At 45.1% G+C, this 17411-nt stretch overlaps 1 protein-coding gene across 6 annotated transcripts in view; it reads right to left on the bottom strand.

Annotated features, from left to right (window-relative positions):
- Positions 1-17411, bottom strand: part of LOC119445995 (solute carrier family 13 member 5) — a 345149-nt gene that overhangs the window by 16113 nt on the left and 311625 nt on the right. For 2 of the 6 annotated variants that reach the window (XM_049663797.1, XM_049663796.1), the window contains exon 2: positions 493-608. In XM_049663797.1, the coding sequence (XP_049519754.1) occupies positions 493-593 (101 nt within the window). In that variant the 5' untranslated portion in view covers positions 594-608. The other 4 variants (XM_037710296.2, XM_049663794.1, XM_037710295.2 and 1 more) reach the window with 4 other exon arrangements.

Genomic DNA, 17411 nt, shown 5'->3' with positions numbered 1-17411 from the left:
CAATTTTACAGATTGTGGACTGCATGCGAAACCTCGCTGCAGGACAGTCAGATACGAGAATATCAACTATTTCATGTCTAGTGAGCTTGAAAAGTGCCTATTCAGTCAGTTCAATATTATGCCTGGTGCAGCACAGTGTGAAAAATATGGAAAGAAGTGAGCCTACTACATACATTGTCATACCTACGTCGAGCAATAACACCCAGCCGTCTACTTTCTCACTCACATTAGTAAAACATTTTGCGCACGCTATTCAAACTTGCAGTACATTTCCAATCAGAAGTGTTTCAAAATGTATGTGGCACATTTTAATATATTACTTTCATCAATGCTTTTGCTGCTAATGCACTAATCTTGTCTTACACAATTGTGTACGTAGCGCCTTACAGGGCTAAGCTGTTTGTTCAACTTGGCTCGTCCAAGAGTTATTACTAGTAAGAAGCATTTATGTTGACTTGACAACAACGTAGTCACTCCCTCGATTATTCGTACCTGAGATTACTTGTTCCAATGGCGAGTAATGACCTTAGGGCTATCCTCTTGTGCAGGTTGCTCGTTTCCACCGCTCCGGCCATCACTAGCGAACACAGCATTACGAGCCCTATGTCCTGCATGAAGTCGCGTTCACAAAAGGGCGATGATCGTGACCGTATAATAACCGAAATTACTACAGCTCTTCGGTAAGAAACCTTAAGATCCAAGTAGTCTATTACGTTTGTCAGTATAGAATGAAAAATAAGAACTTATGCTGTGCATCTTAACAAATAAACAAACAAACAAACAAGAAAGAAACATATGTTAATTCCACATCATCACTGATCTGACTAGAAACGATGGCTCCTCGCCCTTCTGCTGCTTCTTTTAAGCAATCGCATTACTCGCGTTTAGCAGGGAAGACTATGGCCACATGAGGCTCTAAGATCCGGTAATGAAGGCTCCAGAGAAAAGTTCTAGAAACCACAGCCCTATTGCCCTGAGTAAGCACTTTCTAAGACTGGGCAATGTGTATGTTATCAAACTGCATTTATATGCACGTGCTTTACGATAAATATAGGGAGGCCGGAAAAAAAAACGTTTAAACATTTCAAATCTTTTTTAGGGAAGTGATATATAATGCGGTAAAGAGGAGTACATATTAGCAAAATAAAACAAGAGAATTAGCGCTGCGTGCACACACAAAGCTGCACAGCACACATAAGCAGTCACTTAGGAAAGGGGGTGCTACTGAATACGTCTGTGGTTGTGGGAGTTCTGCGTCAACGAAGGGCAAACAGCATCTAAGTAAGCGTACCTTGGATTCTGTCCAAGATGGTTTGAAGGAAACAATATTTTAGAAGGTAAAACTACTGAAAAAAATATATTGCTCACAAACGCAATGTGTCTTGATTGTGCCAAAAAAAATTAAAGAAATAAAAGTTTATTTAATACATAAAATATTCGCTCCTTGTTCCCCTAGCTGTTTCCCGCATTGTTCCGTGCACTTTTAGGAGTCAGCAATTTAAGAAGGAAATAATTACTTTTATTGTTAGCAATAACAGTGATACTACCTTTCCTAAGTTTAGCCACGTGGTAGAAATTTCAGAGGAATCCACGCGGAAGCGAACCACGGTATCTCCGCCTTGATGCATGGAAAGCTAGGATTTATTCGCGAACTAAAACGACCGAAGCCTATTTCAGTGAGTAATGCAATAAATTATTATGCAATTGGGAATAATCGAGAAGAAGGAATTAAGGCAACTAGAAATTTTCCTTTGAGACTCGGGCAACGAGTAATACAAGATGGCGCCTAAGTGTTACGTGCCGATTTGCACTCACATTCAAGTAAAAGGTGGCCACTTTACTGGACGGCAGGATCCCGAAAAACGGGAACAAGAAGACCGGCATGAGTGAAGTGGCAGCCAGCGGTACCACTTCCGCCGACCAGTAGAAAGCCATCACCAGCAAGATGTAGGCGCACCAGCCGGCCTGCGTAAGAGGAACAAATCAACAGAGGGGTAATTTTTTTTACTCATAAGCTGAAAACAAGGGTCGTCCCTGCTAAACACACAGTCACAATGTCCTCCCGTTGATAGAAAGCCCACGTACAGGGCTTAGCGATTGAAATGCGATATCTGGATCGCAGGACTGCCAGCACTTTTTTGAGCCATCAGTGGGCTCTGGTGGCACCAAGCTGACACATTTTTGTATCACATGACAGCGAGAGTCTCGTTGAAGCATTGTGCCTGCATTCGGCCCATCGGTGATCACCCAGCTCCCAAGGGAGGCGCAAAAAGTGCCTGGCACGTTTCAATCGCCGAAGAATCGCGTTTCAGTCGCTGAACACTTGCATTCTGCGTAAACTCTTCCATCAGCGAATACATTGTTCAGGTATCTTGAAGTTGTTTTAATTGCGTTTTTGTTTAAAATCCTCCTTTTTATCACAAAGCCATTTTCTCTACCACGACTAAATACTGAAATACATTACGCATACACTAAATTTTGCATAGTTAGAGTCATCTGACTAGAGTCATCTGTGTGACATTACGCTTGCTTAGATGCACTAAGTTTTTGCGAATGTTAAGATCATCCAAAAAATTCAGGGAAATCCTCGTGAAAAAAATAACTGAGTGAATGCGTTCACTCTTCAAGTCAATATGCCGCGAAAATGTGACAACCTTTTGTCCTTTCGGGCTTTGGCTGTTAAGCACGTGGTCGCGGGATGGAATCGCGCCTGCTGCGGCCGCATTTCGATGGGGAAGAAATGCAAAACTGCCCGTGTACTGCACAATATGTGCACGGTTAAAGAACCCCAGGTGGTCGAAATCAATTCGGAGTCCCCCACTACTGCGTGCCTCATAATCAGATAGTGGTGTTAGCACGTAAAACCTCATAACTTATATAATTTGTCCCTTCTCATGGTAGCAGAACTCAATAAAGGCAAACAAACACAGGAAGAGAAAAACGAGATACAAGAAGCAAAAACAGACGCGAAAGGAAAAAGCCGCAAAATAAGTAAACTTTTACTCTCACTGGTGTGTCCTGTCTCATTTAACTGTTCCTATAAATGTTTTGTCTTCCCCTGCCTAAACCAACGTGGATTAAAACGCGGGACTCTTTTCAGAAGCGCTCTCACTTGTGTGCGCTTTGTCTCCGTAGCTTTCCATTCATTGTCACAGAAAGTTGCCCGCGAGTATAGAAAGGGACACACGCCCCTTGTGTGCTTGGCGTCCGTTTATTCGCCTCATATACCTCACGTGGCCATTAAATGTTTTATTGCGATAGCAATTATATGGACACTCCAAAGCAGATTTCTGCCGTCGCCGTCGCCATGAGGTTCCGTATGACGTCAACGGCAATGAAATCGTCGCCGCGCTCCGGACGCTGTATGTGCGAGTGAAAGGGCGCGAGGGTCGCGCGCCTTCACAGGGAGCGAACGCACGTCGAAGAGCAAACGCGCGTTCTGCGCCGTAGTAGTGATTTTATTGAAGAAGAAAGTGACGCTTATTTCTGCTGCGCCGTGCTCCCTGAAGGGCTGAAGAATTAAGCGTCTCTTTCTTTCTTTCCATATATAGAGAGCAAACGCGACTTTTCCCGTCGCGCAAAAGGCGGTGGGGGGACGGGAGGGAGAGAGAGGGGAGGCGACGTTTAGCTGCGGCAGCAAATGCGTATTTATACTAAAACGCTTCGCGCTTTCAGTGCGAACGTGGGCAAAACGCCGACGGCGTCGACAACAGTTCTGCGCGTTGCTGGTGCTGCTGCATGTCCAAGTTTATACAGCTGATAGAACCACTATCCTTACTCCGTATACCTCTCTACTAATTTGCTATCGCAATTGATGCTTCGCCTTTCGGGTGAAACTGCGAAAGAAATTTTTTTGTATGCACAGGCACGCTGATGTCACGCGAGTTGTTCAATTCGTTTCACACCCCGTGCTCACCACCTGCTTGAAAAAAAATATCTGGGATCTTACGTGCCAAAACCACGAAATAATTTTGAGGCTAGCCGTAGTGGGAAACTCCAGATTAATTTTTGACCACCTATAGTCCTTTAACGAGCACCCAATTAAATGAGTGTTTCGTGCGTTCTGCTCCCAGAGGAATCCTGCCGCGCAATCGGGATTGAACCCGTGACCTCAAGCTCAGCAGCGCGACCCCAAGGCCATTGGCACCTACTTATCTTCATGTACTTGCACGTTACCACTGGCGAACATTTCAACCAACGCATTTGTTCACGACCACATGTAAAGCTTTGAGCTGGAGAACCGGCGCAACTTTATTAACGTTGTGGACTTGCAGTATAAATCAATGTTATTTGTGCTTCATTAGTTCATGCACGCAGCTTCTACTTTAGCCTAATTTCTTTTCGATATGAAGTAGCGCTGCGAACTGGGTTTCTTTGCGTGAGATGTGAATGGCAGCCCTACAGCGCGCCTTCAGCAAGGAGCTTTAACTCTATCGCCAGTGTATAGAAATCACTCCCTGCCAGACCTCAAGACAAACTGCTGCTTACGGCACGCGAACTGTCTAGACATCTGGAGTGTGGGGGTTTACTAAGAGGTAGAAAGACGAGAAAGTCAAAGTGGAATGCTGCGAGGCTCTCACGGTTATCTTGCGTCTAGTTGATAAGAAACGAGCACCTGAGGATCAAGGATACAACCGAAGGATCAGAATAGAGCGCTTCCGGCATTACGTAAAAGGCGTTGACGAAACACTCCGGTAGGAGTTCCTTGCAATCTTCGTTTTTTTTTTGTATTTACGTGCCCATTCTTGCAGAAGACACGGCAATTGTTTTTTTACGTGACAGGTGTCGCCGACCCTTCCGTGCCCGCAAAATGTGCGAGGGCGTGTAAGGAAATGTAAAATAGTGGTCGTAATGGAAAGCATGAGCCGAATACACGATAATTTTTGTTCTTCGTAAGTGTTATTTGCTATTATTCTGCCACCTTCGCTGATAATATGTTCAACGTCAGTAATAGTTGGCATCTGCTGTGACGAACACTTCTAGTTCTAATTTTTTTGGGTGGATATGGGCTTATTTTTTCATGTTGGACGCATTTTCTCTAAGTCTAAATGGTTCAATAGGGGCTCAACGTAACCATAATATAAATAATCTAGCCGAGCCAACGTGTACCCGCGCAGTGCTGTAGCACTGTTCATAAGGATATGCACATAACACACGTGAAGGTAAATAAGGATCCGATAACATGCTACAGCTGTCGCTGCATGGTAATGTGAATTCATGCAAGACATTTTTTATTTCTAATCATTTAGCCCGAGCTTTCACAAAATCAGAACACGTGGGCCTGTATTCACAAAAATGTTCTTGCACTGGAACTGTTCGTAAGAGCAATAGCCAGCCGATGGTGATATGTTTTACATATTGTTAGGAAGGGTAGCCAGTCCATGGCAAATAGTTGTTATGTAAGAAAAACTTTCTAAATTTGAACCCCGGTTCTTAAACTTCTTGTGCAGACCGGTACTTCTTTTTTTTCCTTTTTTCCTTTTTTCACCTTTTTTTTCGCCATTGTATACTGCATTGTTAAGCGACTTAGTGTGATGGTTGTCGGATCTAGGGTTTTGTTGCAAAGGGCTGTCTGCTGTAGACTGTGTCAAGCGCGGTGCACGATGCTGTTCCTAGTGCAAAGAAGCGAGAACAGAGCAGAGGAACAACTGCATTTTTGCACCCAAAACCTTCATAATCGAAATCACTCATTCTGATAAGTAAGGAGGAGAAGGCATTCGTGAATGTTACTCGAAGCCATAGACGACGTAAGAATGATACGTCACGCTGCAGTGAGCTGCACGTAAGGAAGGGCTGTAGGTGACATTTCAAAGAACGAAAGGGCTGTTGTTTTGTAAAAGCTTATGGATTCTATTTGGCCAATAAGGTCAAGTGCAAGTGCAGTGAGCTTACTCTGAGTTACCGATCTAGACAATGGGATAGCAACGTAGTTAATGACATGGGCAGATCGTGTGGCTGCTTCTGTTCGGCCATCGAAAGAAGAATCATTGAAAGAAGATGCCTTTTCTTTATTCTACCTTTTCTCACTTCATTCTTTTTTATCTGCCAGCGATGCACTTCCGTAATGTTGATGACGAGTTATTCGTGAGATGAATGGCGTATAATAAGGAGCCTAAGCTCCCCTTGTCTCTCACTGACCCTTAACCACAGATGTGGAGTCGCAGGATAGAGGCAAGTTTCTCCATACGACTTCTTGACCTTTCTTGTCATTAAAATTTGTTTCTCTCTCTCTCTCCTGTCAGGGTTGCCTAAATATCGCGGAAGACGAACAATTGATGGGTAGCTTCGTGATTGATGAATTGAAGCGCCGCACAAAACTGCAACCTTTGCGGCCACCATGGATGTGAAATGAACATTTTATCTGCGGCTGTTACCTGGATTTCGGCGAAGTGACGATACAATGCTGTGCCGCTTGCGCTTGGGCGTTGCATTCACCAATGCATACACGTGTTTGATTGGAATGGCTGATAGCAGCGAGTGCAATGCCTGTGGTGTCGAGGAGACTATAGAACGCCTACTGTGCTACTGCTCATCATTTGAAAACGAATGACATGACCTGTGCGCAGCTTTAAATCAGCTGGATAAAAATCATTCACCTTGAACAATATCTTGGGACCACGGACTCTAATATCGCGGCTACAAAAGGCCACAAAAGCGCTGCTGCGATTTTTGAAAACTACCGGATCGAGTGACCATCTGTGATCCGGACTGAGGGACCGTCAGTAATAGAGCAGAGCTCTGTTGCTACGTCGGCGATATCCGCAGTGGACTTTCTATTCCTCTCCTAATCTTTCTCTCCCCTTTTTCCCTTCCCCCACTGTAGGGTAGCCAACCGGGCTCAGTCCTGGTTACCCTCCTTGCCTTTCATTTATCATTTCCTCCCTCTCTTGTCTCTATTACTGCAGCCGTGAAGACCACCATGGACGCTGTATTAGAACGGGCGGGTGACCGATCTGCAAGTGTAAACGTGTAGGCGACCGCCACGCACCTCATATATATGTGCGTTTTTACTAATCACCTCATGGCACATATACAATATATATATATTATACATATATATATATATATATATATATATATATATATATATATATTTTAAGGAGAGGTGGTCGGAGCCCTTCGGTCCACGACCCCCTGGCCTCTCTCTGCCGCCTGCCTGACCTGGCTAATTAAGAACTTTTGTCCTGCCAAGTCGGGACGGGTGAGCCGTATCTCTCACTGCTTCATTGTGTTATTGTTATTTGGCCATAGAGGGTCCTTAGTGCACTCCCAGGCTAAGAAACGTTTGTGGCGGCCTGCTGAGGTCTCACTGATATATACGCATGTTCCCCGCCGGACACCTGGATACAGATACTATCTTTGTAAATATACATCTCAAATGTCGTTGGCAATCACTCACTTCATAACCGGCTCAATTCACAATGATATAGGTGCCATTAGAGGTGCGTCAACACCACCTTGCCAATTAGTTTGCCAACTTCGCAGGCCAGAGTGATGGGATGGTAACGCCCGGCAAACGCCGATTTGCAAGGCCTAAGCATACAGTGACCATGCGATTGGCTTTTCCCTCACAATGAACAATTCCTTCGTGGCAAGATTCACTGTATCCCTCTCGTGGGATGGTGTCGGGCCTATAATGATATCTAGCTACCCTTCCTAGTTCGTTGCTCTCGCCATACGCCTCCACTTCATCGCGGACAACATGTGATTTTCTGATACTTTGGCGTGTAGAAGCTGTTGGTTTATCGTGCCTGCCTGCGCCAACGCCACGGGACTTTTTTATACACCGGGACTCTTGCACGCATCTCGTATTTTGCTATGGAGCAGCTGGAAGCTGCGCTGACCATGCATAAGCAGTCATCATTGCCTGGGCCCGAAAGCGCTACCCACAACACTTGTAATCCTTGAGCATTAAGATGCTATCATAGGAGCAAAGTCCTGTAGACTGTGTACCAAGTACCGTATTGTACTGGGTGCTGCTGTACAACAGTAATAAATTAATGCAGTTTTATGTCAGCCCTCGGCCAGACGCTTCTCGGGAAAAGAATAAATGACCTGGGATAAATGACTCGCACCATAATCTGCGTATACCTAAGGATTTCGTGTTAGGCTGCACTGGAATATAGCGCTGGCACAGCGGTTGCACCGAAAAAGAACGACTAGATAATCATGACAGAGTGTAAAAGAGTTATATTGCAGGGCGTCCTCAGAACACAGGAGGCCTATGGACCATCCTTGGGACGATAAGCGGTCGTCTATTTCGCTACAGCCTGGCGTATGACTTATATTGCCTGTTGTAAAAGCAAGCGGCTCGGAAACCTAGTGTCTTGCGACCCACTGTCCGAAGTGGTTCTCCTAGAAGTCAGGAACAAGGTGACCGCCGGCGCTTGACAATGTAGATTACCGGTCACCCTCTGAAATGAAGCAAGTGCGATGCGAGGGACTTATTATAAAGATAATGACTTCCTGTTTTTTTTAAACGTGTCGGACGCTCTTGCAACCCTTCGCTGTTACAGACGGTTCCGTTTCTTTCGCATAACGCTAGCACTAGTGCTCTCCACACGAGACGCAGGCTTTGTCGCACAGAGTTTTCTGCATAAATTACCACAGCGAATTTGGACGCAAGTGTCTATGTGAGCTGCAGATATGGTGGATCGGCCAACATGGAAAGAATGCTTATTATACATGGCTTTGCTTAAACCTCGTCTTTCTGGCTTAAGACGGCTTTGTACAGTTGCAAATTCATCATTTTCAACCAAATAGTGCGCTAGAAATGCTGCGATTCGCAATGCATATGCATTTGCGCAGAGTCTTATTGCCTTCTGCATTAAAAAAATGGTTGCTTCATAACCGAGTTCTGTGACGGCAGGTAAAGCATAGAGAATAAACCCACAAGAGAGGCTGACGTCACAAGCACAAAGATTATATAAATAGGTGTACTAACAATAATTCCCATGGAAGCTGAATGAGTACAGCGCTAGAGTTAGAGCACTGCGCGGGCTGGTTTTTTCAGCCCGGGCCCGGCCCGGGCCCGATTTTACGTCGGGCTACCCGCCCGAGCCCTACCAACAGTTTTATGGCGAGACCCGGGCCCGGAAATAATCGACATTACGCGCCCGGCCCGGCCCGCCAGCCCTTTACGTTAGGCCCGAGCACGGCCCAAGCCCGGCCCGAACCCGCCCCGAGACCGAGAAAGACCACCGAGTGGCATTAAAAAAATAAAATAAAGAAGGGAATGAAATGAATTTATTCTTAAGGCACAAATACGTGTCATATGCAATTATGAACACTATTTGGGCGGTATGAACGCAAATACCAGCGTGCGAAGTAGTACGAATGGCCCTGCCGAGCAGTATCGCCAGCACTTTCCAACGGCGCGACTTTGATGTGGCCCAATCCACTTCTATCGCCACGCCGCCGCAGTATTTTTCCACGTTGGGCGCCTCACCGCCCCAGCCGCTCGTCCCACTCAACCGTATTCTAGTACACTCTAGCCGAAGCACAGCCACGACCATTGATCTCCACGCCACGACAGGTCCTGAGCGCAGCGCATGGATGGAGTAAATGGCAGAAAGAAAAGTTCTCGTTCCTCCATGGTGCAGCGTAAGGCGCTGCTGCTAGTGGCTGGTTAAGAACATGCGTGCAATCATAGATGGAAGCAGTGCCATATTTAAGCCGTGTGACGAATTATCTATCTTCCCAGTAATCGTTTTACCATTTCGCCTTTGAAGAATCAGCAAGTCGCGAACGCGCTTACGCTGAAAGCATTAATTACATTGATTTAGGTAAGGAATACAATGGCATCCTTTGGTTTGAGGCGACTTCGGTCTTTCTGGACTTTTACATTCTGTTCAAACAGCGCAAAATACGACGGAAGAAGAAAAGGGAAGTACATCTGTATATTACTGCTGAGGTCATCCTACTCTATTGCAAAGCAATAAAGTGAAGCTTAACGCGCTGCGAACTTTTCTGACCATGGCTGCGGCTCTGTTGCGGTATTATAACTCCCACACGCAAGAACAGATTGGATAACATACCGTGCGTTTAACATAACCAGAGAACCACCCTTCGAAAATGGAGTAGCACACATTAGACGAATGAGACCAACGCCACATTGCCCGTAGCCGTCTTGAGTTACACTAATAATTTTGTGCAGTGCCATGAGCTAGCTAATTACTTAGTTTTAATTATGCAAACATTAAATATTCGTTTTAGAACATAAGAACTATTTGGAAAGTTATAGGTTGTGCTGAGAAACCCATAACACAGTTTTTTCCGCCATGTTATTCTAGACGTGGTTCTTTTTTTTTTGGGGGGGGGGGGGGGGCTCTCAAAAAAGCCCCGCGAAACATGAAAAATTGACGTCACTGTGTGCTTGCGCGTCTGGATTGTAGCACACTCAATCATGTTTCAAAAAGGACGAACTCCTCACGCTGGTCGCAAGACGACGTGTGTGTTTGCATCCGTGTTCAGCCAACACCACCTAGATATCACAAGGCCAGCGCACTCCGATCATGACGTCATGCTACCTATAACGCGACGGCCATATAATCTAATGGGGATGCTCCCGCGTAAGCAACAGTGATTTTGGCGTCACCGCTTTCGTCACGTCAGCCTTGGCAATGGAAATTTCAGGTCAGATAGCATGACGTCATAGATCGGAGTGCGTAGGCGTGTGCTACCTGGGTGGTGTTGGTTTGTCAAGGATGTAAGAGCTGGTATGAGCAACTTTAGCGATAGTATGGTGTGGCAATATAACCCGCATATACCGCATGACATATAGCATGGCATGGCATATAGCATAGACATAGCATATACGGAACCTCACGGCAACGCTGATGGTGACGACGACGACGACAAAAAAATTGCTTGGCGTGTCCATATAATTGCTATCGCCGTAAATGTGTTGATGGCTCTGACATTTGGGACAATGAAGGCAGAAAAAGCGTGAAAGGCAAAGCCACAAGAACGTCTCAATCCACAAGCACGAAGATCAGACAAATCCAGGTAGTACCCATGATTATCATGGTGGCTGAACGATTGACGCGTCAGAGTTTCCTCTAGTAATTATTGTAGGGAACTCTATGGTGGCCTTCGTCCTCTGGAATCATGATTCACAGCGCTGCTATGTACGCCCGCAAGCGTGCAGTGAAATTTGTGTTGATTTCTTTTTTTTTCAAATTTAGCGAGCGTTCTTCAGACCCCGGAAGAAAGAACCGTTTGCACGATAACGTCATGGAAACTCCCTACTACCTATCTTCTTTCCGGCATGGTTGTCGAACTCTTACTCTTTTATATGCTTTATTACCGCCAATGACGGCAGAGGTAGCTTCAGTTAACGCGTCGGCGTTAAATTGATGTTCACCATAAGAATAGTTCTAATTAAGCGAAGTACATTAACATTGTGCCTATGGGTGACCAAACCACGTCACCACCTTTGCCTTTAATCCGGTGATTTCGCTCAGGCGAGCTTAATTTGAGCGTAGCTTGCTGTATATCAGGAACCATTCACGTTCCTGATATACAGCAAATCGTACAGGCGCTTATAGTCATTCTGCGTCGAAGCCGATTGCTTCCACGCAACCCAACACCCCCCTTCAAGAAAAGGGAGGGGGGGGGGGGGGAGGTGGTAGGGTATGTATGTTTGCATGTATTGCCGATCACCAGGTATGGAGGGGAGGGCCACCCAGTCATTTTTTTTTTGGGGGGGGGGGGGGGGGAGAGGAGGGGGGCTTCCTTTCGGGCGGGCAGGAAGGCAGGCAGGCAATGAACTTTATTCGGGATGCCCTGTTAATTACTATACCAACTGCGTTTTTACTGAAACATAATTTCATTGTTTTCTCAGAAATGTACTTTCTCGGTCACAAACAACGGTAGAATTATCGTTTTAGTTTTGTTGACTGCGGAATTGTGTTGGGCATTACAAGATTAAAGAAAAAACACATGTTGGAGTTAGAGCTTAAAAAATTACGGAGATTACGTGCCAGAACCACGATCTGCTTACAAGCGCGCCGCAGTGCGTCGCTTCGGAAAAGTTGACAGTCGCTTTATTGTACGCCAAAGAGGATGAAGGCGAAAGCCTGCGCGCTCACGAGACATTCATCAAATTATCTCACATTCTCCTTCAAATGCGCTGTTACTTGCTATTACTTGTTTTCTGCCACCAAAGGTCGTGAGTTAAACTCCCACCAAAGGTCGTGGGTTCGAGTGCCTTAATTAACTCTATCTTAATTAAGGTAGAGTTAATTAAGGCACTAAAACCCACGACCTTCGTTGGGCCGGGGTACCGTGGTGGCACCGACACATGGTGGCAACACGTGGCTCCATGAATCATTCGAATGCGTTGTTACTTTCCATTACTAGATTTCTCCCACCAGAGGTGCATGGTTCGACTCCCACCGAAGGTCGTGGGCTCTTGTGCCTCACTATCTTAAATAACTTGGTCCTAAGTAACACCAAAAGTTGTGGGTTCTACCATCAATGGTGGCACCATCAATTTTGATGCCAACAATTGTAGTGCCATTGAATTTGCCGGACGGTCAAATTTTCGACCCATGAGCCATCTAAGGCCTTAATAATTTCGACCACCATCTATATATATGGTTCGTTAACATGCACTCAGTCGACGGTAAACGTACGTTCTTTGCATTCCGCTCCCATCGGAATGCGACCGCGGTGGCAGGGGTCGTGTCTCAACTGACCACCCCAATGCCATAGCCACTGGGCTACCAGCGGCGCGTCGTTCGACTTTCACTGTATAATACTGAAGGAACGTACCTTTCCTTCGATGCTTGCTGCCACTGGAAGGAAGAGGAGGGGTACGCATATGATGTACACGAGACGCCAGGACTCCTTGAGTACGCCGACGGCAGCCAGCATCTTGCGGCCTGTCGTGACTGAAAAAAAAAAAACGATTCAGGGAAGATAAGTGCCACGAATAGAAGGCGGCATTCAGGCAGTGGCCATAGCTCTGACGGGAGATATTGCCCAGAATTTGCCATGCACAACATTCTATTCACCAAAATTATTTCTTGCAAAATAAATGACCGTTCATAACTACAGCAATGAGCAAATACTTGGAAATTTTGAATAGCGACTCGAATATACTGCGATTTGATGCGATCGTGATATCGCCGCTTAAAAAGTGACAGATCAGCGACGCGGCCATAGGCTGCGTGGTTTACGCCAGTGGTGTGCTTGTCGTGCGGCGGTTCGGGAGAGCGATAAGCAGATCAGGCAGCTCACGAGGCTAAATGCGCTGTCCGTTCAAACGCATCATGTTCCACGATAGCACTGCAAATGCGGCGCGGATTTGGGCATGTCACTCGCATATATCGCGGTCTTTCTTTTTCATATTTCTTACGCATATTATTACTCTGTTGGACCTGAACTGTTCCTACATCGAAAATTAAAAAAAATTAAATTATGGGGTTTTACGTGCCAAAACCAGTTCTGATTATGAGGCACGCCGTAGTGAGGGACTCCGGAAATTTGGACCACCTGGGGTTCTTTAACGTGCACCTAAATCTAAGTACACGGGTGTTTTCGCATTTCGCCCCCATCGAAACGCGGCCGCCGTGGCCGGGATTCGATCCTGCGACCTCGTGCTCAGCAGCCCAACACCATAGCCACTGAGCAACCACGGCGGGTACATCGAAAATTGTATAATGGTATACGTATTTAATGCACGTATGTCTACATTGTGTGCAATGTATGTATAGTGTATGCTATTGATATGTATGTATGCTATATTGTGCTATGCTTTACCTCACTGTTGAGAAATAATAAAACCTGAAGTGCTCAGTGTCAAAAAAAAAAATACCCGTGTCCCGTTGCGTTGTATTTTCTTGATTGGTAACTCTATAAGGACAATCGCGAATAATTTATCTTCTTGCGATCGAAAATCTGCGTAGTCTTAATCCGTGGTCTTAATGCAGCTCAAGAAGAATGAGCTCTCTTTATTACAGTAAACGCGTCGACCAGCTATGTTTCCAGGGTAAATCTCTTCCTCAAACACTGATTATAAAATCCAAGAAACACGCCCAGATGTGTTAATGATTATGAAACAAGCCGTAAGAAAACTGTATGTATGGCAGGTCAATACGGAGGTGCGTCATTTAAAACAAAACTCATTTCATGTGTCTTTTTATGTGAAGTATCTCCGAAGCATGCCGACACTACAGAGAGGAGCCGGAAATAGCAATTACTGAACGGTAAAGACATAAAGGCTCAGTAACGTGATATGTAACGTAACAGGGCTAAGAAAAGGTGTGGTAAATGGCAATCTTCGTTGTCCGTGAGAGCAGCTATGCAGTCAGAAAGCGGCTCAATTTCGTGCTGTTGTTGTTATTCTTCTTATTTTTTTTTATATGAATCACCATTGACAATATGGGCAGAGCAAGACGACATCTGAACGTTGTCGTGATGATACAAATTATTATCTTTTAAATCGCAATCCATATATTATATATAGAGCAAAGACGAAAACATTGGCGACATGACGATTTCTCATGCATCACTCTTCAAAATAAAAGTTTGTGTATTCGCTAACCTGATTTGTCGGAATATTAACATTCAGTAAGATGCAGTTAGTGATGGTTGCGTTAGTAATATTACCTAGTGAAAAAGCTCGTAACCATTATTAAGGCAACTGAATAATAAATAACAAGGAAATGATAGGACCTATTTGGCCCCCAGTGCCACTTCCATTGTCATATCAGGTAAATATTACTGTAAATGTGCAGCTAAGTAAAACAAACAAATGAAAACCGCGGACGACTACTCTGCTCAGTAAGACGTGAACGAACGAAAGGCTCAAACAACGAACGCTGAATACAACAGCGTAGTTAGTGCCCCGTATTTTTTATTATTTGAGGCGCCGACTTCTCGAAAACTTAAAGCCCTACTTTGGGGAAAAATAGTAGTAGCGCTCAGTACTTATGTGTTTGGATAAGCAGTCAATCGTATTACTCTAAATTTCTATAGCTTATTGTCTGCAAATACACCTGGTAATCCAACTTAATGAAGAAAAGTCATAGCGCACCTAAACTTTATCATATGAACCACCACAACAGAGCGTAATAGAACTCGACCAAAACAAACTTTGCTAAGTTATCCTTCCGTACAACTGGAGATCTTTTATATTAGTAAACCGGTAGTAAAAAGTTACTAACGGTCAGTGAGCTATGGTAGCTTCTATCATTTCTTACGTATTACTACTTTTTTTGATGAGTGTAAGATAGGCTACGCCTCTTCCTTCTATGCACGCAGATAACTGATGCCAATCTCCGTTTTACTTTACATTTAGACGCTACACGAAGATGCCTTTGCAAGAGCGCAAGCGTGGTTAATTGGGTTGGTTGGTACACCTTGGTAAAAGGATATATTTATGAACGAGAATCAGGGCGCAAAAAGAGCCAAATAGCCACAACCACGGGGGCGTTGTTACAATACCGAAGGAGGACTAAACGCGCTCAAAAGCGGCATGCCAGATCTCGCCTTACTCTTGTCAGCCACTTAGACAATAGCATTATCTCAAGAGACCATGGTCACGTTGTGCGCCACTTAACACTTGCGGCAGTGGTGCACTGGTTTCGCTACGATGGCCCCTTGCATTTTCTTGCCTTTTTTTTTTTTTGCTTTTCTTACACCTTGCCTGGCAGAGTAGCAAAAGCTCTATAACGTTAGGACTGTGTATACGAGAATAAGAGATCAACTCCTGGTCGTGACAGCCGCATCCCAATTTAGACGGAGTGTGAAAACTCCAGTATACTTTTCTTTAGGGTGCACGTTCACAAATACGGGTGGTCGTTTATAACTTTGATCAATTCTTTATACGCGCCTTTTAAGCAGAACGTCCTAATCGGAAAATGATGCGACTTTCCCGAAAAGCATCTTTGCAGCTGGGATAGTGGCCCTTACCTGACAGTCGAAGCCATTACCGCCGCCAGGACGATTTGCGCGGAACACAAGTAGTCATAGTTAACCCGGAGACGGGCACATATGAGTGTGTTTCATATTTGGACATCTCGATCACTGAGTATGCGTATATCATTTCTACTTGCTAACCACCCAGACTTTCTCGAGAATATGCTCATTCCATCTACTCCGCCTCTATAGATTCCTCGTTTTCTAATCGCTTGAATATTTTATAGGCTAATGCATTTTCGTAGCACTAATGGCAACTCAAGATTTCGTGAGACCGATGCTTCGCACTCACAGTGAGATACCTTCGTCTTACCTTTGCGACGGCAGTGGCTACTTCTGTCACGAGATTTCCAGCTTCTTTTTCCAAAGTTTACACACGTGACCAAGACTAGAAGCGTCGTGACGCACGGTGACGACGGCTCTCGATAACGGAGTAAGAGTGTTCAGGTGGAAGGGGAAGCAGTACTCCTTATCGCGGGGTAGGTGTTGTGCCCACGTTCGCAGACGCTAACAAGAGTGTGCAAACACACAAACACGCAAACACACGCACACACAACTGTCATGGCCAGACAAGGGCCTGCCAAGAAGGTTGCACCAGGCACATGGTAGAGAGTAAACCTGAGATAAACGACGTAAAAAAAAAAAAAAAACTGCAGGCTGTAGAGGAGCGTCATTGCTTCACATTGATAAGTGCCTCCCACCCTCTCCTTAGTCTTCTGTTCACCGGTCATCCTTACTATATGTGTCCTTCACCTTTGCCCTCTTATCTCATCTTGACAGAATGATGCGCTGTCTCCGAACCTGACCCAAGGAAGATTATGTGAGGAGAGGGTCAACACACGTGGCGCCGTGATTTCCATAAACATGGTTGCCTCCCATGTCCAAGTTGGAATTGCCAGAATACAAGGAAGAAAACGACTGCAGTTTTTGATAAGCTGAGAATCGCGCTGCGGCAAAATCTTGGAATGCGGCGGCAAATCGTCTCAGTACAAAAGATGACGCCCAAAGAACGCAAGAACTGGTAACGATCAGATGGAGTCAGGATGACCGCGGTTATATCAGCACCCAGCGACCAGTGCTGAACGCTAATATTAGTCGTCTATAATATAATGTCTCAGCATTTGCTTCATCCATAGCTATATCGCTCCCAACGACGTTAGAACTTTCCGTCCTTGTACTGTTTGTGGGGCTCTCAACCGGCAAACAAAATTGATACTGTTTCCAATGCCCAAGATAGCTGCCTGTATTCATGAAACAGGTGGCAGCCGGAGATATTCGCGTATCGATCTCCGTAAGGGTTTTGGAGAATCCGACTGGCCGAGGACACAAAGAAGTACACCACATATGTTACGCATTTTGATTTATTTGAATATAATCTCCAGTCATTCGGATGAAATAACTCGCTTGCCTGGTTCCAACAGATTTTTGTTATTATTATGTGGTGATTAGGAGATGTTGTCGTTTTTCATTGGCACAGAGAGATA

This window comes from Dermacentor silvarum, chromosome 3 (assembly GCF_013339745.2).
Source record: "Dermacentor silvarum isolate Dsil-2018 chromosome 3, BIME_Dsil_1.4, whole genome shotgun sequence".
Lineage (NCBI taxonomy): Eukaryota > Metazoa > Arthropoda > Arachnida > Ixodida > Ixodidae > Dermacentor > Dermacentor silvarum.
Note: the sequence above shows the minus strand (reverse complement) of the source record. Positions and strands in the feature narration are given on the sequence as shown.